Below are 25,843 nucleotides of genomic sequence, written 5' to 3'. Positions count from 1 at the left end.
GTTTTAACATACCATCCGCTATGGTATATCTTGCATAAGTTTGGGCTTTTCTAGATGTCAAGTTATCTTTTTTCCCAGGTTTAATCACATGATACTTAGACCGAAGGCTCTAGATAAACTCGTTTACTTTATGAGTTTCTCTAATCTCAATACCGTGAAACTCATATTATGCATAATGCACGGCAATGCATCAACAGCTTTATTCTCCTTTCCTCTTTAGTACCAAACTTCATATTAAACTCCTGCATGAGCTCTGCCCTAGCGAGAGCATTGGTAAGTCCAAATGGCATTACTAGAAACTCATAATTTTCAAACATGCTTCTAAAAGCAATTTTATGCCATTCTCAACTCTAACCTGGATTTGATGGTAACCACTCTTAATATCTATCTTGCTGAAATTTGTGACTCAATGTAATGCATCTAACAAATCATCAATCCCAACCATCAGATACCTGTGCTTAATATTGATATTGTTTAATCCTCTTTAATCTATACACAGACAAAAGGTATCATCTTTCTTCATTTTTTATATCATTGGCGAAGCGAAAAGGTGAAAAAATGGACCGAACCTGCCCCATCTTGAGTTATTATTCCCGTTGCCTTCGCACCTCAGCTTCTTCAGTAGAACTTAATCTATAAACAAGCCTATTTACAGGTTCTGTCCCCGAGATGAGTTCCATCTTGTGTTGAACATTCCACTCTAAGGTAACCCATAAGACAACTCATCCCTAAAACAATCAGAGAACTCCTCTACAATCTCATCCAACTTGGCCCTCTCCCAATCTTAGGTAGTGTGAGTCCTAGTTGATGGACCAATCGACTCTATTGATGCTGCACAAAGAAACAAAAACTCTTCCTTAGTTTTTCAAACTTTCATAATGAAAATTGACAGTCTCTGAGGCAAATCCTTTTCACCTCGCAAACGTATTGCACATTATTCATTACAAAGTGATCAATGTGCTTTTTTCAATCAATGGCTAGATTCTTCTTGGAATGCCACACCTTTCAGAGGGCTATATCTACGTGAGCAAGCCTAGCCGTTTCAAAATACACCTTCTCTGCATTGTCCTGAATCCGAAGCTCTAACTAGGTAACCCTTTGATCCCATACTTTAGTAGAACTTCCATCTGCCATTTTGACTGTATACGCATAGTCAGATGAACTAGTCTTTAGTTTTATCATTTTCACAAGCTTGGAGTTAATTATATTGTGTGTTGATGCCAAGTCAAACAACACAATAACATCATGATTGCACTTGCCCCTTCATTTCAACTAACTCTGTATCGATGAAAGCTATATATCCCGTTGTTGCAGAGTTAGACAGAATGTTATCACGTGCACTATTTACTAAGTTTTTTTCCCCCAGAGAATGCACTATTTACTAACTTAGCAACAAGCACATACAATAACATAGGTACTAACCTCTGAGAAGCTCCCGCTAGCTAGATTTGCATCTAGTCGGCTCTCGGACTTCCCTCCATTTATACGTCACATTCTGAGATCACCATCTCAACCATCCAACAATCCTCGTTTCGTGGACAATCTTTCTACTACTAAGGCTAAAGGCATCCAAAGCATAAGCCTTCTCTCCTCACTTTCTCTTTTTGTTTTCGGGTTAAAGAGGATTTCGACCAAGCCCGAGCCGCTGTTGGAGTTACTTTTCTCTTCACTCCAAAGGTGGTCCTTGGTTTTGAAGGAGCCCCATTTTGCTTTGCCTGCTTGGCTTGTCCACTTGGTTGTGGGTACCAAACTTCCTAAATCCACCTCTTTTGAGACCCGCTCTTTTTTGGATGCTTCTACTATGCCCTTGCCTGCACAAATCCACTTGGCTTGCTTCTAGTATATTCATAGTTCAAGGCTATGGCTATTGCTTCATTAAGTGTATTCGCATACTTAGCCTGAACTTCCATTTTAATTCCATCATTCAATCCAAAAATAAAATCATTTACTTGCATCGACTGAGGAAGAGGTTCGAAATCTTCATTACACATTCCTAAATGTGTCAATATATTCAACCACTGACAAATTCCTCTAACGAAGGTACCTATATTGATCCCAAGATCTCGGGATGCTTTGTCCAGAGGCAAAAAATGTTTTCTAAACTCTTTCTTGAACCCTTCCCAGGTAGTGGATGCCCACACCATCCGTGTGTTGTTTGATCCATCACCTATCCGTTGCCGCAGTAAACATGAGTGGCCTCGTGGATTTTCTTCATATCACTTCTAGTTTCACAAATGGCACAAATGGCGAATGCTTCAAATTTGTGCAACCAGCCCTCTATGATATCAGAACTACAACCAGTCCAATCTGTCAATCCTGCAAAGGGTGCCTCCTCCCTCTTACAATCAGTCCCTTTTCTTTTTGGACAAGCTTTTTCCACCCAACCAACCTTAGTAGCCCAAGCACAAGCAGACCAAAAGATATCGCACATTTTCCTTTTCTGTATGCTTAGCTGCAGAGCCCACACTTCCCTAGATAAGTCTAGATGCCACATGCATCATTCTAGGGTCTGACTTTAATGCACCATTTGCCCCTATCTTGGAGTTCTTTTAAGTTCATTTGTCCCTAGGCACATTTCACAATTTGGTGCATTAAGACCCTTGGCCTTAGACTCACCTAGTATGTACCGTTCGCCCTCACCAAAATCCTTGACAGTAATTAGTGCAGATGGTTGCTATTGGGTGCTGCTGTAAATTCTTAAAGAGGTATTACCTCTGAGGCCTCATTATTCATGTGACCTAGTTCTCTTAAAATGCACTTGTGTTTAGGAAAAGTACTTTTGGGTATGTAAACACTAGGATAATCTTCATGGACAACTCCTTACTCCTTCCCTCCCTGCCCCACTTTAACTTCGCATACATTGGAAGAGGATTTGTGATTGACATGCATTGATTAATGTGGAAGAAATCGAGGGATACAAACCCACACCAGGTTTTGGGTACTAAATGCATTGATGAATCCGGAAAAATCAGAGAAAGATTAGCTTTTGCTCAGACAAGAGGACTCTCGTACAGTGAAGCCAAAACAAGGTTTTTTTCTTTTTTGACACACAAGAAAGTTTTAAACCTGCCATATTGATGACTTTCTATCCTCACACCCTCACTAATAAACATAAAGCAAAACAATCGATGAGGAATAGTCACTCACATAGCAAACACCAACGAGGACATTTTGCAATGCCCCTAGAAAGGACAGGCCAAATCCTTGGGCTTGCTCCTCCTTATGGTGGAACATCAATAACCAGTGCAAAATAGGAATGACAAATTTCTGAAAAAAGAAAATACTGCATTACAAGCACCCAAAGAGTTAGCAAAGCCATTAAGGATCATCAATTACAGCAAAGAATCGAAAATTGCAGCTCAAGTTGAGACTCTACTACCACTAATAACAGAACACAAATAACCAGAAAAATGGGAAAGTCAACGTTCTGGAAGATGAAAATACTGCGTTACAAGCACCAAAAAGAGTTAGCAACATCAGTAATCATTCTTCAAGCACAGCTAAGAATTGAACATTACACATTCAAATCCGAGACTTTACTATCAACTAAACAGCACTGCTAAACACTAAAAATGTTCATCATAAAAAACATCAATTCTGAATACGATAAATAATCCACGCAATCAATTACCAGAAATGCAACAATGACAATGGCAATAAGCATTGTGTCCAAACAGCAACAGGGTCATGACATTGCCAGGCGGCAGTTAGACAAAACTCACAACGTAAACTATTGCATGTCACAAATAAAGGAAGCTTAAAGGCTGTGTTAGCAGCCTTAGCACTGAGATACATATACCATGTAAGTACCCCTAGAACTGACATATATTTCTTTCTAGAGGGCTAGCAAGGACCTAGCAGGAGTACCATGTAAATACCCCTCTTAAATGCACTAAAAAATCTGAGCATGCACCAAACAGAGCTCTAATACCATGCTAGAACACCAAAGCAGAATGCTCTCAGATTCACCAATGCTCAGTACCTCAATAATGATGATGTGTGCATGCAACTGAACTCCAATCGACATACAGATCTGGAACAGTCAAAAACATCATGCATAAATCTGAGTACAAAGGCAGCTCCCTGTATACCTTCCACCTACATCAATCTGGCTCGTTTTTTTGACACCAAAAATAAGTCTGCATGCTGCTGCTACAAAACGCCCTTCCTCTGCTGTTCCTGCATGCTCTTCAGGAGATTCAGTGTCCCATCAACGCTTAAGAAGCCTCGTGGGCCTATGACTCTTTATATAGGGGAGGCACTGGTCTGCCCCACCACTGCAGACCTGCTGACCCCACATCCCGGCCCAACAACCCACCTCCGGCCTGTTCTACTGACCAACCAGATCTGGACATATAGATAGTCCATGTACTCAAACCATTTTAAGCCCTTTGCTGGCCTCTCTTTAGCTCGGGCCTACCCGCAACCAGCCCATGTGGCCAGGCCCTTCATGCAATCCCACCCAGTCCATGCTGCCTATACTGCAGCCTGGTTGCTAAGCATGTGGCAGTCCATGCAGACCTTAAATCTGCTCCAATTTCTCTCACATCTGCCCATGGCAATCAAATCTTTGCCCAAATAATAGCCACATGAAGCCCTATCACATTGCAGGTATCCTGCCCCTTTGTCCTCATTCGGGGGATCTCAAACTGTGGCAGTAACCCTTCTCGTCCAACATTCCTTCCCAATCATCCACTGTGCGCCCACAAGGACCGGGCCAAAGAGATACTCCCTCAATCTCAAGTCCAGATTCGCGTGCAATGCTTGCACCTCCAAGTCCAATTCCACATCATGCTCAGGCAACCACGAGCAACACGGACCAAAGGTACAAACATAGCACCACCTGCTTGTGGAAATGTCATCCAAGACCACGAACCTTCCAGAATCTTTCAAATACCCATGTACCACTATCACCAAGTTGTAAATACTCCAAGTCAAAGTTCCAGTTGACCAGGTATTTGACCATAATTAAAGAGTTCTTCATTTATTTAATTATGTGCAAAGAGTTATTTTTCATTGGTCAGAGTATTGACTACGGTAAAAAATACTTAGCTCTAATTAAGTAAGCCTAACTTTGGTTAGGGAGACTTAGCTTAGGCCAAGAGGGTTGACCACAATCAACCAGAGTATTACCGAGCTGACTTCAGTCAAAGAGTGTTGGTTTCGGTCAACAAGGCTTGGCTTTGGCCAAGGAGGGTTGACTTCAGTCAACCAAGATGTACCAGCTTCGATTGGAGGATTTGGCTATAATTAAGACGTCTTGACTGTCGATCACAGCCCTTAATAATAGTCAAAGAGGTTCACCCTGGTCAACCAGAGAATTATTGTTTGTACGTGCGCATTTGGTTTGCTTGGTGGGGACACCCACAGAGACTAGGAATAGTCTAGAGGTTTCTATTGCATGCAAGCGCTAACAGTTAATGGGTGCATGGTGGTACGTCTCATTAATTTGTTGCAGTAATATTGACAAGTGGCATGTTCAGAAAAAATGATGAGCAGGGGCCCTTGTAAAAGATTGTTCACCTATGGTTTTGGTTCAGCCTGTGAGCTGAGACCTTTGTACTCAGAATTTCAACAAGAAATTAAAGACCTTGGGGGGGTTCCAGGCCCCAACTGTTGTCCTAGGCCCTAGTGGTGTGCACAGTGACAAGAGAGAGTTTCATTTCTAGTTTATCTTTCCCATCGGTTTACATTGGTATCGAAGCGCAAACTAGTTGCCTCCTCAGCTGGCGACGGTCCTAGCAGGAAGGAGATTGAGATGTGACGTTGGAATTGAACAGAAAGTCCTCAATTGAGGCGCAAAACCCTGGTGCAAGACGGATGCGTACATGTGCCATCAAGTATTTCAGCTGCATGATTCTCAATACGGATGAAGGCGCTGAGTATGCAATCCTGAGCACTTCGTCGGTGGGTGCAACTTTTTGGAAATAGGCAAAGTGCATGGGTTGCTTCGGTGGCTTGCTCTCTGAGCAAAGGTCCTCGAGCCCATCATTTGCCCTAAAGCAATAATCGCAAAGACGCCTATCCACAAGCTTGTAGCCATGGCAAAGATGCGTGCATAGGAGACGACCGTTTTGGTCGCATGCGCAAGCAGCCTATTTATATTATTTCATCTAGAGGCAAGCATATTGCGCCTACAGAATGCCCTTGTACGATCTAACCAGATGGTGCACTGAAGTATCAAAGACATTTCGTCCATATTCTCGCACAAGGGATGCAAAAACAGAGGTCGTTGGCTAGCCAACCACGAGATATGCACATTGATTATTCTTTAAAGCAAAACAATTCGCAGGATTTGCTAGATCGCCTTGAGGCGAATCCCTAGACAAAGGTCGACGACAGGCACGAGAGAAGAGGCTTACCAAACCTTTGCTTAGGTCAGCCTAACCCCAGGTAGCTAACCAGACCATGGTCCGATTAGACTAACTGGTTGGGCTAACCAGACTCCAGTCTGGCTTAGTTACTTACACCACAAGTGGTTAGCCAATCCACAGGCCCCAAAAAAAAAAGGCCACACTTGGGTGGGGGTACAAAGAGAGGCGTGGCTATGGGGCGGATTGGGACCCGCACCGGTTGTTTCAAAATTTTGCACTTGTTTGAGCTGCTCCGGGCCTCCAAAACTACACAAAATCTTTGTTTGCATGCTTTTGGGGTGCCAGATTGGTACCAAATCCATTTCACCTTTCTGGATTGGACTGCCCGGGGCCAGAAGGGTGCCAAGAGGAAATCGCTTTTTGCTGTTTTCAAGCTTTCGAGACTGTCGCTGCTGATTTCGACTGCCAGACCCCTTGAGGACTGCTCCAGATCAATTCGCCATTTTGCATGCTGCTGCTCCAGGCTTTCTATGCCCTTTGATCAGTTGTTAGCCTCCCACAAGCCCTATAGCTCTCTCAGAACCTTCAGAGTTCTTGCCTTGCTGAAGGTGACCTTTTTGTAAGCCAAGAACAGCCAGCATTGGCTGTTTTGCTGGCCTTTGGAGCTGCCACGACGCTGCCACGACAGACTCGCTGATTTTATCTCCTGCCAGGTTAGAACTCATTAGCCAGATATGGAAGAAAGGTCGCTATGGAATGTTGGACTGGACTAGGATGCCTTTCTGACATCGGAACTGTTTGCATAGCAGGACAGAATGTGAACGGATTATTCAGTTGGCTGTTTATGGTCGGATGCACACGAATGCTTTTACTGTATTTTTTATGCCTACTGAATAGAAGTTAAAGAAATACTGAAAGGGGCGCTAATGTCATCGTACCAGCAATTTTGAGGAACCCGCCCATCCTTTGGCTTCCTTGTAGACCCAGATGTGAAGGGAAATGAGTGCTAGGCTGCCTTGTTGGTGGAGTGCCTGAGGAGTTGGGCTTTGGCATCAAGAGTGGGATGGTTGTCGTGTGCTCTAAGAGAGTGGCGAGGTAGTTGCCATACATGTAGACCAAGCCTCTTGAAAACAATTCCACCTCTCAAAAACATTTCAACCTCTTGGCGGTCTTCCTAAAGCCCCTTCGTGCCTTGCTCCCAAATGCACGCAAAGTGTTAGAGGAAAGTACGGCGCACATTCTTTAGGATAGGGGCAGTCTACTACTTTGCCAAGATATCAAGGCATTCAAGCTATTTTGTGGTCTAACCCCTAGGTATCCAACGGCCTTCCCCAATGTGAGTACGTCCTTTGGGATTGTGAGACCACCAACTTGTTTTAGTTAATCTTGGCTTTGGAAGCATAATACACATCCAACAATTGTCTCACCCTCTCTAGTGATTCAGTGCCCAATGGGGACCCCCTAAAGCTATACTTTTGTCTCCAACCTCACCATCACCACAAGTTTGCCTAGCCTTGGCCTATCCTTGGGGAAGGATAGGTTGAAGTGTGATCTATATTTGTTGTCAATCCAAAGGTTCCAACCTTATTGGGTTAATCAATCCTCAAGCATGACTATTATTTGGTTCCTCATCTGCAAATCTGGTTCCTCAAGCATGAGTATTATTTGGTCCGTTGCTTTGTATGAGAAGCGGCGAAGTTTAAGCCCTAGAAAGGTCAGGTAGCACGCCCAACAACTCTTATGGTATTGCCTTTTAGCAATTGTAGGATCATCATTGTCCCTCCAAAGCCATGGGGAATATCTTTGGAACCTCTATGTAGTTCCAATGTCCCAAGCACCAAAACTCACGCAATAGTGGCTGTTGTGGGTGGGATAGGTCCCATGTTCTGCAAAGGTGAACCAATGGAGGAGTCTTTGCATAGTGCAAGTCAAACTAAGGCCCAAAGGAGGTCTGAAGAATCTTTGCTGGGTCAAGAGGAGGGCTAGGAGAGCCATGCCAAGAGGAGGGCTGATTAGTGGAGGTAGGCTTTGGAGGGAGCTCAAGGTAAATCGGGGCTGAAGGTTGGGATTTGAATGGGGGGGTGTGTAGTTAGAGTGATGCCAGACTATATCTGAAGGAACCGGGGTGCGGTAAGGGGACACCATCTAGATAGAAAGGGGGGGGGAATGGGGGTAAAGGGGGACGAGCTGGAATAGGTGGGGATTTTGCCTTTTGCTGTCAGAATGAAACCGCCTCTAAGGCCTTTGGTGGGGGTGAAACTAGCTTATGGATCGAAAACATCCGTAGATAGTGTGTTGAAGAGTTTCTCTCTAGTTGGGGAGGCTAGATGTTGGGAGTCTCGTCGTGGATCTCTCCTCCTTCGAACCCCTCTTTTAACATTCTTGATTGTATATATACTACTTATGCACGAGCAAGAATATCCTCTAAAGTAGTCTAGATGAAACTCTTAGAGAAAAAGTCACCATGCCCCACGCAAGACCTCGCCCTTTGGTAGAACGATGTGAGTACATTATATGAAGCCCCCAACCAGCCCCAGCAAGACATCTCAAACATTCCTCGTCCCACCTAGCCATGGTTGGGAAACACACGCACCGACCTTGGCCAAGCTATTCAATAAAGCCTTCCCAAAGATTCGAACCACTCACACCATCGCAAAGGAGACCCTATGGACATTGGTAACTGCCGGACCATCATGGTAGCTCATTTGATGACCAAGGTATACGGATCAGCACTAGAGATGCACATTAGTCAGCAAGCCGAGTGGGCAAGCAAGCCAGATCGAGTTCAGGCAAGACCGCAGAGTCTCTTGGGTAAACCCAGTGCTTGCTAAAATACGTCCCCCAACAAAAGAGAAAGATAACAACAAATAAAGAGGGGCACTGCAGATACAATTGATAAATGCATCAGAATTCTTAAGTGGTAGGAATCCCTAACCAATAACAATGGGCCTGTAATTCCAATAAGTGGCATACAGTGAACGTTCTTCAGATGGAATCCAGTCAAACAGCAGATTTCCTTTAAGGTTATTTAGCCACTGCTTAGTAAAGCTGATCACTATACTAGGGCCAATGTGATTATGAATGAAGTTCATGTTGAGAACTTCAGTTGCTTGATACTTTGTAGTATCATGGATTTCCTGTTGGCAAGGAGTCTTGAAAAAAGACATACCTGATGGATATGGATAGCTTATTAAATGTTCATGACATGTGGTAAGGTTGTCACTATTGTGGCTTATTTAACTTTCTGTTAAGGACATTAATTAGAGTGCAGTAATAAGTTTCTAAGTTTGCCAATTGCATTGATACTTGTCCATTGTACCTATGGGTATTCAGATGGATTCTAAGGGTTTTAGCCTGCGAATACTATGATGAATCCAGATATGAAAGAGAAGTATATTTGGCATGATATTGAAAGATTACAACATTATTATGATTCTGAGATGAATCAGAATGAGGATATTCAACAGGATGTTGAATGTAGCGTACCTAAACCTTGGATGAGAATTGAGTAAGTGGGCCTTAATCAATTTTTGAGTCTACTCAGGATTCTAGAACTGATACTTCTCAATTTGCCATACATGGTCATTGCCTAGATTCCATGTTTCCTAATGGATACTACATTGTACATACTGCTATTGACATGTGATTTCGGATCAGAAGTATAGTCTGAGAATCATTATTATTTTTTCTAACTCTATTTTAAAGGTGGGAGAATGTTATGTCCATAATTGGACTAACTGGGCCTAACCTAGGCTGGACTGTCTAGGGTCATGGTCAGGCTAACCTAGGATCTTGTATTAGATCTTAGGGCTAGGATTTAGTCTAACCTAAGGTTTGGTACTGAAAAAACAAAATAGAATATGATGACCAGAGATTGGATTCTACATATATTATTCTTCCTGTACCTGTTGGCCAGGTAGAAGTAGCAGAGGAAGTTTCATGTGGTATGAGATGCATGTCTTGACTTTGAGGCTCGCTAGCTTCCGGCAGTCACGTGCCGAGGTGGCTCGACGTATTGAGCCTACGGCTGGGAGGTGATCGGCTATCTTGAACTTCTATGGGTTGTTTTACAGGACTGTCTTGCGGTATCAAGGGCTCTGGCTTGGAGTTGTTAACCCACCAAGGTCAAAAGTGACTTGTCCTGGTTGAGGCTGTTCCCCAACCCCACCCCCAAACCTTGCACCCCTACTTCCTCACTCCCTCTACCCTTCCCTTTGGCTGCTCTACCCCACATTTGTTTCTTCTAATTTTCTCTTCCTTACATTGGTATCAGAGCCCTTTCTTTGGGCCATGTTCCCATTCTTTTGCTACTTTCCCAAATTTCCCCTGACCCTTATACGATCCCTTACTTCTCATCTACAATCCTTTGTTCCACCACTCTAACAAATTCCTGCAAGCTGTAGCCATTCATATCTTGTGCTATTGCCCACCTACAATATCCGTGTTGTATCAGCAGAGTTGTCAAGGTCAAGTGAATCACCCGCTGGTATGAAGGCCGTCCAATACTGGCGATTGCACAACTACATTGCTCAAGTTCAACGTCCCTATCAATGTAACTTCCCATAAATCAGATGCCTGCTCATCAAAGATTGACAAGGAAGCATGTTGCTCACGCGTCCACTACCATCAGCTGTAGAGTTGTCAAGGCCAAGTGCATCACCAGTTGGTGTGAAGTCCATCCAATACCTGGCAAAGTCACAATTTACACTCCTCAAATTCAATATTGCTATCAATGTAGGAATGGCTATACGTTTCCCATAAATGAGATGGCCGTTCATTAGAGATTGACAAGGAAGCATGTTGCTCGTGGTGGCAAAAACTTTGCTAGAAAGAAAGGTTTATTAACCTCTGTGAAAGACCGAAAAGTGCTATCTAAATACATCATGAAACACACTGTGGAGTCAAAGAGAAGAGATTTCGTGTGTACATGTCCTCTCGCTAGTGTAGCGTGAGCTGCATTTTCATGTTGAACCGTGGTCTTGTGAAAGTGCGCTCTAGGTACACGTACGATGTGACAATCAGGACCTTTGCTTGTGTGAAGGTGAATGACTTGGGTCGGACATGGGCATCACTAGTGTTGAAGATCATAATCTTAGTCTTGTCAAGATTGACCTTCATATCTCGACTTTCACAAAATGCCTGTAAGGCCATCAAATGACTCTGTAGAGCTAGTGTTGTGTTTAAGATCATAACATCATCTGCATAGGGCAAAATCGGAACCAGTGTCTCAGCTAATCAAAGGGCATCCCTGCTTCACATCGTCGGTGCTACTCATCACCTCAAACATGCATTGTGGAGTACACACTCTGCAGGTGATCCTCTCATAAAGTGCCATGAGTGCCCAAATAAAATCATCTAAAATGCACAAACCAACCATTAGCCATGCTCTAGAGAGGATTGTTGACACAGGATCCTTTGGGGTTGTTTTCCAGGTGGGTGCCCAAACTGCGCTCTTTCACGTGCATTTAAGACTCCTTGCTGTTCCACTTGAGCAAAACACAAAACATGAAAATGCAGTGTACTGTTGGTTTTCAGTGTGTACTGTGGAACTTGGCAAATGGTTTTCTCTTAAAGTAAGCTTGAATTGAGTATGCATGTGCTTTCTAAGTTAGGAATGTAATTTTGCAAAAATGGTACATAAGTGTAAGTGGTTCCTTTAGTTTTTAATGTTTTAAATAATACATTCATTCTGTAAATTCTTTCTTTCATTCACGCATGAGAGAGAGAGAGGTAGAGAGGTAGAGAGAGAGAGAGTTGTATTCCTTTTTTTGGGGGGGTCAAATTTGCTTCTTGATTTGTTTGTTTATTTTTGCTTAGTCTCCTTCTTCCTTACTTATGATGATCCAAATAGGTCATCCGGATGGATGTTTTATAGTGGTATTAGACCTCCATAGGATCCAAATTCAAGATTTAAGGTCTAAACTAATCCAACTTGGACTTGTGAATCTATTACTAGATTCTAGAAAATCTTTCCAGACTTTCTCTTCTCTCCCTCCCCTTTAAGATAATAATGGGGGATCCCAGACATGCCATACTGCTGTACAAATGGCCTTTTCAAGGAGAGGGATGGGTGGAAACTAAGTCAAGTATACAACTTGACTCACAATGTCAATCTTGAAATGAAATCAATTCAATGCCTATTTCTAACTATCTTTGTCCACAATGCTTACTCTTTCCAAAGTGGCCTTTTTGCACCAAGGATTTCTTGAACAGTGGGCTATCTAATGACATACTGTTCTTGTTGTCATCACCAAAGTGATGCAACTGGCCGAATCCATGCCAATTAGCCAAATCCAAGGCTAAACATGGCCACAATCCCCGCGTCTCATACCACAAGAATCCACCAGTCCAGGTGTTTCGCCAAACTGTGATTACCTAGGAATAACCAAGGAGTTGCATAAACTAGAATTAAACAACGACCACAGACATACATGCTTACTTCTTTAAAAAAACAGAGTACCAAACTTTCTAAGCAGGATACCTTGAAAAAAATAAAGCCTTTACTTAGAAAATTATCAGAATAATGAACATGGAATTAAGAAAAGATATAAAATCGGACAAAAGTAATCAAAATGTATATACAAGTGGCCAAAACTGATAAATAGAATCTTTCTTTACACCCTTTTAACAAAATGGTGGTTTAGTAAAAAACAACCCCGCTCAAAACTTTAATCGATTATTTGGTTTGGGGTTTGCCAGGCAATCAGTATTAATTTTATTTTGGACTTCTAATGTAGCACATCCATCGGTAGGTGGGGTAGACCAGCCCTCAAAAGAATTTGTTTTTGTTCAAGCATCAAATGAAGTGGTCCTCTATGTCATCCTCACTACTACTACTCCATCCTACTGTCAATGGATTGCATTGGCGTGGTCTTCAGCTCTTCTTGAAGATGGTTGATATTTCATATAATAACTTCTAGCTCATGAGGCCAAAGTTCCGAGATGACCTCCTCAATCTCTATTAAAGAATAGTCTAGAGATGCAGTACGGCTACTCCCCTGTGCTTCCCTAGCATGGAGGACAATAGAGGAAAATAAACTTAAGGACAAATGATGCTGACTTGGGGTACTTGGTATTTGCAATCCACAACTGATTTCAACTGTGCTGCTTATCGCAGCAATTAGACTTCATCAAACCACCAAGGCGGCTATCCTGTAAGAGCAGCAATTCAGAACTTGGTGCTGCAGCTGTCCAATTCGCCAGACACTCTTGGGTGGTGTTGCTGTCCTGCGCAACACCTCAGGCACTCCTGGAGCAGTGGGATCAGGTCACATCTGTGCAGCCTTTCTGTGCAGCCCTCCAGACACTCTGGGGTGGCGCTGCTGTTCTGTGCAGGCAGTAGTGGGACCAGCTCAAATCTGTGCAGCATTTCAGGCAACCTTTGGAGCAATGGGTCAGCTCCAATTTCAACGTTAGTAGTTCAAGAACCCTATGCTACTATGTGGCATCAATCGTGGCAGTAGCTGGCCTCCGAGAACTGCTGACAAGCAGCAAATAGCTTGGACAGATGTAGCAAGCTGATGGCAGATTAGTTTCGGGAGCTGATTCTAGGCCAAATATAGAGGCTACTGATCAGTCGTCTATATTAGTGTGTGCCTTTATTAGACGTACTAGTCTAAATATACATGGCTGCTTTACTGAAAGCAGAACCTAGCTTGCTTTTGCAAAGTTAAAGTTATAATTAGCTTTTGAATTTTTTAGAACTTTCACTCATAAAGCCAAGTCTTTCTAAAAAAGCAACGCTCAGATAGCTAAAAGTACTCATGCAGGCATCCACCTTCTGGAATGGAAATTGTTACATGCAACTATCTGCATGCTTGCCTTATTGCATGCAACCCATGCAATTCACTAACAGTGATTGCATGCTTACAGGCACACCAACACTGCTGCAAACTTGAATGTATGAGACAGACGCAGCCTACTGCAACTGCTACCTGTTCACACGCATTGCATGCGCACTGCATGCAGCCCAAAATACTGCTGCATGCATGCATGCTTCTCTAGTGTACTGCATGCAACCATTAATTCACATGTGAACTTAGGCTTGCTTGCATGTTCCTATTTAATCGGCACTGAACTTAGGCTTGCTTGCATGTTCCTATTTAACAGGCACACGCTGCAACTTTCTTCACATGCAAAGCTTCAAACTTGAGTCATGCTTTGTCACGGGCATTTGCAGCCCATCGCATATCTGCCTTTGGCAAGAGCAGCTGCAGCAGTACAGAAATCAGCAGATAACAAAGCAGGTCAAATGAAAAGTTGACTTTTCCGGTCAAAAGTCAACGAATTGACTTTTCAGTCAGTGTTGCCTTTGACCAACCTGGTCAATGGTCAGCGTCGACCAGTCCTGCCCTAAAAGCCTATAAGGATGATTTTCCTAAAAGCCTATAAAAGGACGATTGCCCTAATAATTTGGGGTCCAGTCTTCCTCTGGGTTTCGTCCAGAACTCCTCACCAAGGCGCCTCCAGTGCAGCATGCCCCGGTTCTGATTCAGCAGTACGGAAGAGGCTCAGTGAGCACATTATCACCATTGCCATCTTCCATCTACACGAAGGAGAAATCCTTCAGCAAAAGCAACAGCATTATTTCTGCCTTTTGGCTCAGTTCTATTCAGCCTTTTGGCCATATATATTTCAGAAATACTCTCTTTGGAGAGGTGGCTATTGCAACCCAACCTCAGATTCTCACACACACACACACATAGAGCAATAGCACATGTGTTTGTGTGCTTTCTTTCAGTTCTATCTCGATTCAATTCAGAAGTTAGCAGGAGAGTGAGTGAGTTAGACTTCTCCCTATTACATGCTTTCCCCTAATTAGCTCTACTAATCCTGGAAAAGTAACCCTGGGTTAATCCAAACCCTAGGTTAGACTACGCCCTAACCCTAGACGCAATCCAAGGTTTTAGGTTAGCCAGGCCTTGACCCTAGATCGTCCGGTCTTGGTTAGTCCCTTAGTCCAATTATGGTATGATGGGAGGAGTACATTTGGGAGGAGGTGAAGCTTTTATAGTCCTCCCCCCATATCCTCCTATTTAGATCTTTGGTTCATTCTCCACCTAGCGCTAACCCCACTAACTTAGCATAAGCTACCACACATATTTGCACCCTTTTGCCTATATTTTTATCTCATGCAAGAGAAGAAAGACACCTAGAACATCACCTTCCGAGGAAGATACATCCATTCAGCACAAAGCACTGTCCAGTTTTTACAAAGACCTTATGCGACCTGCCATGACAAAAAGCTCAATCAGAAAATTGTACTTGCAACAATGTGCTACTCCAGCTTTGAAGATTTTAAAATTGTTTTAAATCAACCAAAAAAAGAAAACATAAATAGCAGAGCATTAAAATTTGGTATTTTCAAAAGAAGCCCAAAAACTACTATGAGACAGGTAATAATAGAAAAAGGTCAAAGAAATTTCAGAAGCCCAGAACCTTCAACCTTTAGTTCTATAGAGAGTCTCATCAATGTTATGCAATAGCTAGCATGTAGGCCCAATAACAGACATAAGATTCAAAACATTGCCACCAAATTCCTATAGAGGCAAAAGCACATTCAAAACTAGGGATCAAGATTTGATTCAATAATCATGATGAGGAATACTTATGGGTTTGGGTTTTGGTTCACGTCATAATACAAATGGATTATAAAGAAAAAGAATAAATGAATGACCTACATGAACGAACTGGGCTTCTCTTTTTAATCCTTGCACTTATTGAATCACAATAAACAAGTTCCCCAATGGAGAATAAGAACCCAAGCAAAAAAGGTAAGCTCTCCTATGAGAACCCTGTGAAGCACTCCAATGAGAGAACACCACCCACTGAAGACCAAAATGATCGATGGGGCCAAGAACAAACTCTGATACAACAAAATGGTGTGCACAGCATCTCTCGAGATAGCTTGTCAGCCTTACTATCTCAAAAATGTGGCATGTGATGGGTGGTGAATAACACAAAACAACACAAGGGATTACATGAGTCGTCAGGAGCCCGCATGTAAGCCCCAAAATGAGGATAGAAAAGGGGCTTGGCACCTTGGGATTAGTTACTGGTAAACTATGGTCTGCCAGATGGCTGACATATGGGGAACAGACATTCATTAAGGGTTGTGTAGATCCCCAAATGCCCATGCTGTGCATGTATGTACTTGTTGAAACCATTTGAATGCTCAGGAAAGGTTTGAAAGTCCACATGGGACTGCTGTACCCACTGTGGAGCTGTCCATGACCCCACATGGGGCTGGAACGCGTGGCATCTGTGTAGCCTTCACCAGCACAATCAAGACACCAATAATGGCCAGGATGACCTGATCCACGTCAGCCAGCATGGCAGGCCTGATTGGCCGTTAGATCCAAGGGTCAGACATGTTATTGCTCACATCAAATCTGGCATTGATGGGCATGTTGGGGCCTGGTTGGCCAGCTCAAGGGACGAGAGAGAGGGGGAGAAGGGGGAGAAGGGGGGAAGGGGGGGGGAGGGGACTACCCTCCCCACATCCACAAATAGAAGCACATTGGATTCGGTTTATTCGGTCAGTCACCACTCAACCCTGTTGAAGGTATGCAGCAATGAGGGCTTCCAGCAGTTGTAGGGAGATTACTTGGCTCTCTTTTGCAGTTGTTGTAGATAGGACATCTTTAGGTTGCATACGATCAGTCCAAACAAAATGGAGCTTAAGTTATTTTGGCTTACCTAATTTGCTGTCCTTATGCCAGATCTAAGTGGTGTCTATTTGCTGCTTGTGTGCACGTTATGAGTGAGCTCTGAGAGGTAGTAAGGATCTGTGGGAAACCTATCCCACTTGTGGGTAGTAAGGTGTGTGCTGCCCTACTTTCTCTGACACCATATCATCGCCTAAAGACTCTGATTCAGTGATCTATTCCATCAAATAAAGGAGGTCCCCTGCGTGCAGGAGGGCGACTCAGGCATCAGTTAAGTGTTGTCTTTGTCAAGTTGTCATAGCGTAAATTGGACAAGCAATTACTTGTTGCTCACGATTATGATGTGGAGCCACCTAGTGGCAAGCAAGATTTGGAAGATATCTACATGCACAGAGCGGAATCCCAAGGGCACAATTGACACCATAGGCAAAATAGTGACAACTCCAAACCTGGTAGCTGCGAAACTACTCTGAGTGAGAAGTCATGCAGACTCTGTGGTGGAGGGTCGAGGATGTTGCTCAGTCGTGGGATCTAAGGACCAATCCAGCACCACTAGCAGAAACACCTGAGATGGAGCTTGATGAGCGAGAGCTCACCACGGGGAGCATGACCACACGTTACATAGAGGCACAGAATTCTTGGGAGGTACCTGGCTTGATGTACCGAGGTTGACACATCTTGGTTAACGAAGTTAACCCTCTTGGCGTAAGCCAAGTCTTGTTGACCAAAGTCAACACTATCTGACTGAAGTCAACGTCTTGGTTCTTTGGCTAACCGTGGTTAACCATCTTGGCCAAAGCCAAGTCTCCCTAACCGGGGTTAGGCTTACTTAACCATAGTTAAGTATCTTTGACCAAAGTCAATACTTTGACCAAATAAATATAGCTCTTTGAAAATAATTAAATAAATGAAGAACACAATAATTATGATCAATAAATGGTCAACTAGAACTTTGACTTTGGAGTATTTACAGCTTGGTAACATCCCCTCGACTTCTATTCAGTTGGCCTCAACTGAAAAGCTTCTTTGTAAATATCCAAAAGGTGTGGATGATCAGACAACATGTCTTCATCCATCCACTTGGCATCCAATGCCGAGTAATTCTTGAATTTTACAAGGTATTTGTAAAATTCCTTGCACTGAGGACCTTTGCGTACAGTATGGTAGACAATGCTCTAGCTGAAGGATCTCCTCCAACTCATCCACTTCTGGTGGATCCTCTGTTACTGGCTCTGTAGGCTCTGGCCCCTGAAATTTCTTTAGAAGACTCACATGAAACACATTGTGAATCCTCCAATGCTTTGGCAATGCCAACCTATATGCAACCTCATTAATCCCTTCTGTAACCTTGAAAGGGCCATAGTATCTGGGAGAAAACTTTGCATACACCTTTTGCTTGTCCTTTAGCTTGCGGAGCCTAGCTTTCTCAAACTTCAAAAGCACCCAATCCCCTTCTTTGAGATCTAACTGTCTCCTATGCTTATCTGCAGCTCTTTTATGCTTTTCTTGAGACCTTTCAATTGCTGTCCCGACTTGGCTGAAAACTGTCTAGAGGTCTCTAACAAACTGATCAGCTGCAAATATATCATCTTTGGTCCTCAGGATAGGTGGCAGAATCACCTTCCCATTGATGACCTCAAAGGGGACTTTCCCTGTGGAACTGTGAACTGTATTATTGTAAGCAAACTCCACCAATGGTAGGTACTTTTCCCAGTCTGAACCTTGGTCAACCATGTAGCATTTCAGAGTATCCAACACTGTAGAATTTGCTACCTCACTTTGACCATCTGTCTAGGGATGGAGGAAGAATAAAAATTCAGATTTGTCCTCATATTATCAAATAAAGCTCTCCAAAATAGACTGGTCATTCTGGGATCTCGATCACTGACAATGAAATTAGGCATACCATGGTGCTTAAAGATTTGTACCATGAAAAGCTTAGCCATATGATCTGCCTTAATAGTTTTGCGAACCGGAAGGAAATGAGCTTGCTTATTGAATCTATCAATGATAGTCTAAATTCCATCATTCCCTGACTTTGATCTTGGCAAATCAAAAATGAAGTCCATTGCAATACTTTCCCACGGTGCCTGTGGCACAAGAAGAGGCATAAGTAGGCCAGGTGTCTTCCGTCTATCACATTTCACTTTCTGACACGTAAAGCATTCTGTAACAAACTGGTGTATATCTTTCCGCATCCCTAGCCAAAAGATAGTGCTTGAGTTGTTGCTGTAATTCCTCAATGTCCAGCATAAGGAGGTAGATGGCACTCCTCCAAAATCCTATTCCTCATCTCCTGGGTGATGCATAGGCAGTCATCTTTCATTAGATACCCATCTTTCAAGATTTCAAGAAATAGTGACTGGTGGACTGCCCTTCTTGCACTTGCTGAAAAATCTCACCAAAATCTGCATCATTAGCATATTGCTCCCTCATGTTTTCCAGATCTTGATGATAAGCAATAGTCACGTTGTTCACCTGGGGTCTTCGAGACAAGGTATCTGCCCCTTTGTTCCGAACTCCTGGAGTATGGACAATCTGAAAATGATACATTGACAGCATGTTTGCCCATTTCATGTGCTTCTCGAAGAGCTTTGTCTAAGTCAAGAAGTATCTCAGACTTTGGTGATCTGTTTCCCCAACACATTCCCCACAAGCATCACAATCCACATCAAATGGCTGATACAAATTCGCTGGCCTTTTTAGGCCTTCTTGTACTCTCGTTTTCAAGCAATATAACTAGCACTACTTTTTGCGAAAAAAAAAAGCAAGGAGCTCAATCGATAGACTATTGAAAACAAGTACCTACATCCCCGAATAGATGATCTCATAAATCACCTTCAAGATGCAACTTACTTTACCAAGACCGATCTCTAGTCTACTTATCAGCATATCTTTGCAATCAATGTTTCAAAAGCTTCATCCCAAATCAAGAAGTCAAACCAAGTTCACATTAATTAAGAGCTAATGTAAAGATGCCCCCACACACTAAAAGTTCAAGATGCTTCACCGTATATGAGGTGTATAATTTCCATTCCAAATTGTTTTGACCATTGCCCTAGCATGCCTTGAGAGGCAGCCCCAACTTATGCCATCCTTGCTTGCAATGCTTTTATAAGCTTCAAACAGTAGCATATGCTCCTGCTAATTCAGCCCCAGTTTCGCCAACTATAGGGCACATAGTCGCCCAATTTTCTACTCTAGGTGTAGGCCTTTTTTACAGCCTACTCCCTTGAGACTATGAAGGTTATAATGGTTGATGGTGCACATCTGGATTCTGGAATATAATCAAGTCACACAGCCAATTGAAGTACAAATAGAGAATTATAGGCTATGTCGTGGACATGGGACCTACTTATATGTAACATGCAACGGTAATCTGATCGTGTAATTCACAAAAAGACCTTCTTTAAACCTTTAGCGAGGAATGAGCGTTGTTTACCATAGAGAGAGAAAGGAGATGATGGTAGAGAGAGAATAGGGTCAACAACCGATTAGGTCCTTGTATCCACTGAGGGGCCCCTCCCCCAATCAGGGGAGAATTTGCTTTATACTTGGAGGACTGAGAAATACAAAGAACACTCTCCGAGAGAGCACGGAACGCGCTTCTAAAGAGCTCATTGTGCACACGTATAACAAACCCAAAGACCTGAGAGGCAACGCCGACCAATACCGAGACCTTGATGCTGTCCACATTGACAACGTAGGACGCTTCTGCAAGGCAAGGGAGAGGCTTGTGCTGTCTACCAGAATGCAGGGTTACTGCTTGAGAAAGAGTAAAAGCTGAGAGTAATAGATACTAAGAGAGAGCTGAGATATGACTGAGAAAATAGAGCTAAGAAGTAGGCTGTGTACCCTGTAAAAGAAAGCTAAGAAAGCTTAGGAAACAGTGTCCAAACCTCTCTCCGTTTGCTGGTCCAAACCTCCGACTGTCGTGCTGCGTGGACACCTTCAGATCAGGCTGAACTGATGGCCAAGGGACTGAGGCTAGAGCAGGGCCAGATCTGAGGATCTCAGGGGCTGCACAAGGAGGCTGAAGTGGAGCTGTAGGAGAGCTGAAGGCATGAGGAAAGAGGGCAGCCAAGGGCCCTTTTATAGGGCTGGAACTGAGCCAACCCAGTCTGTAAACAGCCCACTGAGTCGGTCTGTTTTACAGACTGATGGCCTACAACCAGCCTATAAAAGCCCTCCCTGGCTCATTTGCCAGGGGAGTTTTTGGGCAGCCTTCGCAGGCTGCCTTCCCTGCTTACCTGTCCAGCCTTTGGGGGCCTAAAGGGGCTCCTAGCCTAGGCTAAGACCTAACCTATAAGATGGAAACACTTAACCTACTGTTCTCCAGTGGGTACTAGTGAACAAGAACTGAATTACTGACTTGACCTAAGGCTGAGAGACTGACCTACGTAGCTTGTGCATCGACAAGTGCATTATAGTTCCCAGATAGGAGATTTTGTCGTATGCTGTGACCCCTTTGTGAGCCCTTGTCCAAGGAGTGTCACCTTGTACCCAAGTACAAGGGTGCATGTGACATTCCCTCCTTAACTTAGCGGGAGGTCCATTGCTTCCAAGTAGTCCACCAATATCTGGGGAAACTCCTAGAAAAAATCTTCGTCCAACCACACTGCTTCATGGGTACCTCGATCACGGAAGTTGGTGTAAAACTCACGGATCCTGCGTCCTGACCCATGCTTGAATTTATGAAGAAGGATCTGTTCTGGCTGCAAAACTTCGGATTCATCAAGAACTTCAGGTTGTTGCTCGTCAGAAATCTCTGAAAGAGGAGATCCAAAATATGGCTTCAACCAAGCTACATGGAACACGTTGTGCATAGTCCAACTGTCTAGTAGGCGTAACTTCATTGAGACATCATTGATCTTTTGAATAATAGGGAATGGTCCGAAGATCCTGAAGGATAGCTTAGGGCATCGCTTGCCCACCTGCTTCAATCTTTGCTTGATAATGCGTAAATACACCCATTGACCCTCTTTATATTGGACATCTCATCTGGACTTGTTAGCCTGGCACGTATCGATGCTTGAGCTTTGGCGATGCGGCTTTTCACGGACTCCATAATCTCGATGGTTTTGTTGGCTTCAAGAGATGGAGACACTATCTGGGTGAGGAGTAAGGTAAACCGCCGTCCAAACGCCGCTTCATAAGGTGTGCGACCAACACTCGAAGAATAGGTATCGTTCAGAATGGCCTGCACAAGTGGAAGAAACTACTCCCACTTTCCTTGAGCATCATGACAATATGATTTTAAAATATCAAATGCCATACCATTATACTTTTCCATCTCGCCGTTCGATTGCGGACGAAAAGTGCTGGACATCTGCAGCTTAGTACCAAAATTATCAAACAAGGCTTGCCAAAAGTTAGACGTAAACTTTGAGTCCCTGTCGGATGTGATGGTCTTTTTTTTTTTTTTGGGGCAAAAAAGAGACTTCTATTAAGTATTAAAGAAAACCGTTATAGCAAGCTCCATACGGGAATATGGAATACACCATGCAATGCATGAAAAGCTCAAGAGCCAAAAAGAAAGGATTGGGGCTGATAGTGCCATCTCAATCCGGTAGCAACCTCCGAGAAAAAGGAAGAACCCCTCCAAACTCAAAGAAATACAATCCTCCTAGAAGAGGCTGCCTGTGAAGGGCCCTGCATGCTAGCCCATATGGCTATCAAAGTGTGAACCGTGTCACTCCAAATACCCATGAACACCTGTGATGGGTGTATCTGGGTGTCATCCAAGGCCTCTGTGCATCTGGCTCTCCAAATGTGCCAAGAGGAAATGCTAGCCAAAATCTCCCAAGAGGTGTCCACTGAAACATGTGAAGCTCTGAAAGGAATATGTGGTACATCCTGAAGAGAGCAAGGCTCTATCACCTGTCGGCGGATCGAGAGTGCCCAAGAAGAAGGCTCACCCTCATAAAACACCTAGGGCCCAGTAAGGGATAACCATGCGACCGAGTCCCAAGTCATGAAGAAAGGGTAAGTATGAAAAATGCTGAGCAAAGTCCGTCCGTACAGGAAAGGCTTCCAATGTTTTAATGCCTGGATGACACCGAGGAGCTCTCTATCATACACTGAATAGTTCTTTTCGGCATCGTTAAACTTTCTGCTGTAGTATGCCACGGGCCTATCCTCTTGCTGTAAATAGCCTGGATCCTCGAAGCAGCATGCCGCCTCGAACAGCAAAGGAGATTTCCCACACTAGTCTACACTGACTTCCACAAGCAAAGAGGAGCATGCAAACCACCGTGAAGTGGTAATTGAGCAGCACCACTTACTCATTTTGAAGAACAGGTTTTCTAACAGCAGTGAGGCAAAGTCACATTTTTGAGAAGCTAGTTATAGAACCAGATTTTTCTATACCCTTTATACTCACAGTTGATGCTAGTGGCTAAGGGGGACCTTATATAAGGCTGAATGCTCTTCTGAATCTGGCTGGCCAGAATAGACTGGCCAACCCAGCCTGTAGCAGTCACAGACTGCCCTGCTGGCAACATGCAATTCACCAACCAACCTTCCTATAAATGGCCCTAGCAGGAGGGCATGGCGGAGGATGACATAAAGCATAGGCTGGGAGGAAGGGGGGACGGACTAGGGCTGACATGTGGGCAGCTGACAGACATCCTTCTTATGCTTATTTTAGGACAGCCACATGTGACATGGGCCACCTTGTCAGCATTATTGGCTGCCTGGCAGTCCATAGGTAGGGATCGCTTTGGGGCTGGAAACAGCCCAGCCACGTGCCCATGGAAGGGGCCAAAGGATAAGGCCAGTCAGCCACGGTCTGGACAGTTTCCAGGGGGCTCCAAGCCTATTAAAGGAGGTTCATTTGGCCTCTCAGTCTGCACTTTTTGGGCCTTCCAGGAACACATCTACACACAGGTAGAAGAGCCATATTGTGGTCTGCAGGAGGGTGAGCAGGCAGGCTCACCTTGCAGCTACTAAAGCCTACAATGAGAGCACGTTGTGAACAGGAAGAGGCCCATGTGTATGGCCTACACCATGGCTGTCCAAAAGACAGACCTGCCCTCCAAAATGGATCTAAACCCAATCCAAGAAGGATAATTGCATGCTGCCGACATGGCAGCCACTGTGCTGCCCATGTGGACAACCCCTTTCTCCCTCATCATCCCCGTTTATTCCTGCATGTGTCACTCCCCTACTCTCTTCATTTGGAGGCTTACATGTGGGGAGCTGACCCTTATTCTCCAACAGTTATTTAGCTGGAGGAAAAAGGAAGCTATGGTTCAGGGGCGAATTTCATAACGTTAGTCATGAGAGTGATCACCTGCATCCTGGGATTAGGGCTCAAGCCTCCCTATAAAGAGACAGTTATACCATTCTAGAATGTCCTATCATATACCCTTTCATCCTTTTAATTGACGTTTATGCTTCTTATTGATACTACCCAAGGGATACCAAGATATTTGTCTCGGATTTAGATGTCTCCCATGGACAGCTATGTTCTTGTGATTTTTTAGATGGTCTGATCCCGCACTGTGTAGTTTCTTTACAAGCGTTCTGTCATTATATATCCCCATAGGTGCGAAATTAGCGTCTGGGCCCAAAACCGTGTGTGAAGGAGAGCATTGAGAAAAAAGGCAATAATAGGGCACCTTCGACAGAAGAAATAAGCGCGATGAAGGCAGCAAGCGTCCCTGAAGCCGGCAAACCAGAGGCGGCCGTATTGCAGGCATGGAGCGAAGGCAGACTTCAATGTCTGCATCGTGGGGGCTCGGACAGAGAGGGGGACGATAAAGCCGGTGTTCCCGTTCATGGGACGAAGCTTTCAACTGAAAACACAGCAACCAGAAGGTCAATCTAACCAAACCATTGACGGTTTAAAGCCAAATAACATGAGAGGGATTTAAAGGTTCTCCTAATCTGCATGTCCTTAGTGAAATTTTCACCTTGTTGCAATGTATTTGATTTGTTTAGTGTTTTATGTTAGGATTAGTGATAGTTTAGGCCATTGTACTGAGTTTTCAGGTTCACGTTTTTGTCTCTTTGTGGAGATCCTAAATGACTTTGTCACTTTGTGTGGATCAAGTCTTTGGCCTTACATGAGGGGTAGTGAATTATTATGTCATTTACTTTGTATGACACCACCTTTATTAAAAGCATGTGATATTATTTAAGTGAAGATCTCTTGCCAAAATGGCCACGTCTCCACTCATATTTAATGCTCCTTCCCCTCTTTCATCTCTTTTCTCTCCTCTCTTTTCACTCATCTACATATTCATTCGCCTTCACTTGCATTTTTCTCTTTCCCTTTCCATATAATTTACACCTTTCCTTTCCTTTTAGAAAATTTTATTGTAATATTTATCCAAGCTACTTTACATTTTCTCTAAATGGGGACTTAGTGTTTGTGCCACCTTGTTGAAAGCAAGGCCGTAGTGGTGACTTCAGTATTGGTACCTCTTAAAATATACCACAATCGACAAATCTACAAACCATGATGGACTACTTTCGCTTCAACGTACAATTGAAAGAACCAAGACTTACGACTCTCATTTAGACCATATATGGAGCAACCTTGACAACCCCAACAAACAAGAAAGTACCTCATTCACATATTGGAGAAACCATTCCATTGCATACATTTGCACATAATGAAAAACTACACTTACACCTATAATAACGATCCACAAGGGAAGGCCTTAGTGGGATCCCCACCTTGTTCGCACTGCACACGGCACTAGTAGCCAGTTTTGGAGGATCGCCCCAAGTTTGAGCATAGCTGGAGCACTGGCACCTCAATTCTGGACAGTGCCAATGGAAAATGGCATGCTTTTGTACACAAAGCTCTCTACATGTATTGCAGAGCTTCATTAAATGCATTGAAGGGATTTG

At 43.7% G+C, this 25,843-nt stretch overlaps 1 protein-coding gene across 1 annotated transcript in view; it reads right to left on the bottom strand.

Moving 5' to 3' along the window:
• Positions 1-24,821, bottom strand: part of LOC147902962 (etoposide-induced protein) — a 30,567-nt gene extending 5,746 nt beyond the window's left edge. The window contains exons 1-3 of the mRNA XM_087373582.1: positions 24,604-24,821; positions 15,478-15,543; positions 3,148-3,283 (exon numbers count right to left, since the gene is read on the bottom strand). Of these exons, the coding sequence (XP_087229708.1) occupies positions 3,148-3,283; positions 15,478-15,543; positions 24,604-24,764 (363 nt within the window). The 5' untranslated portion in view covers positions 24,765-24,821. The remainder of the gene's footprint in view (positions 1-3,147; positions 3,284-15,477; positions 15,544-24,603) is intronic.
• Between the last annotated feature and the right edge of the window lie 1,022 nt (positions 24,822-25,843).

Source organism: Dipteris shenzhenensis, chromosome 4 (assembly GCF_047967505.1).
Source record: "Dipteris shenzhenensis isolate YYH24624 ecotype China chromosome 4, Dip_SZ_1.0, whole genome shotgun sequence".
In the NCBI taxonomy this organism is placed as follows: domain Eukaryota; kingdom Viridiplantae; phylum Streptophyta; class Polypodiopsida; order Gleicheniales; family Dipteridaceae; genus Dipteris; species Dipteris shenzhenensis.
The sequence above is the reverse complement of the archived record's forward strand: the minus strand, read 5'-3'. Positions and strand labels throughout refer to the sequence as shown.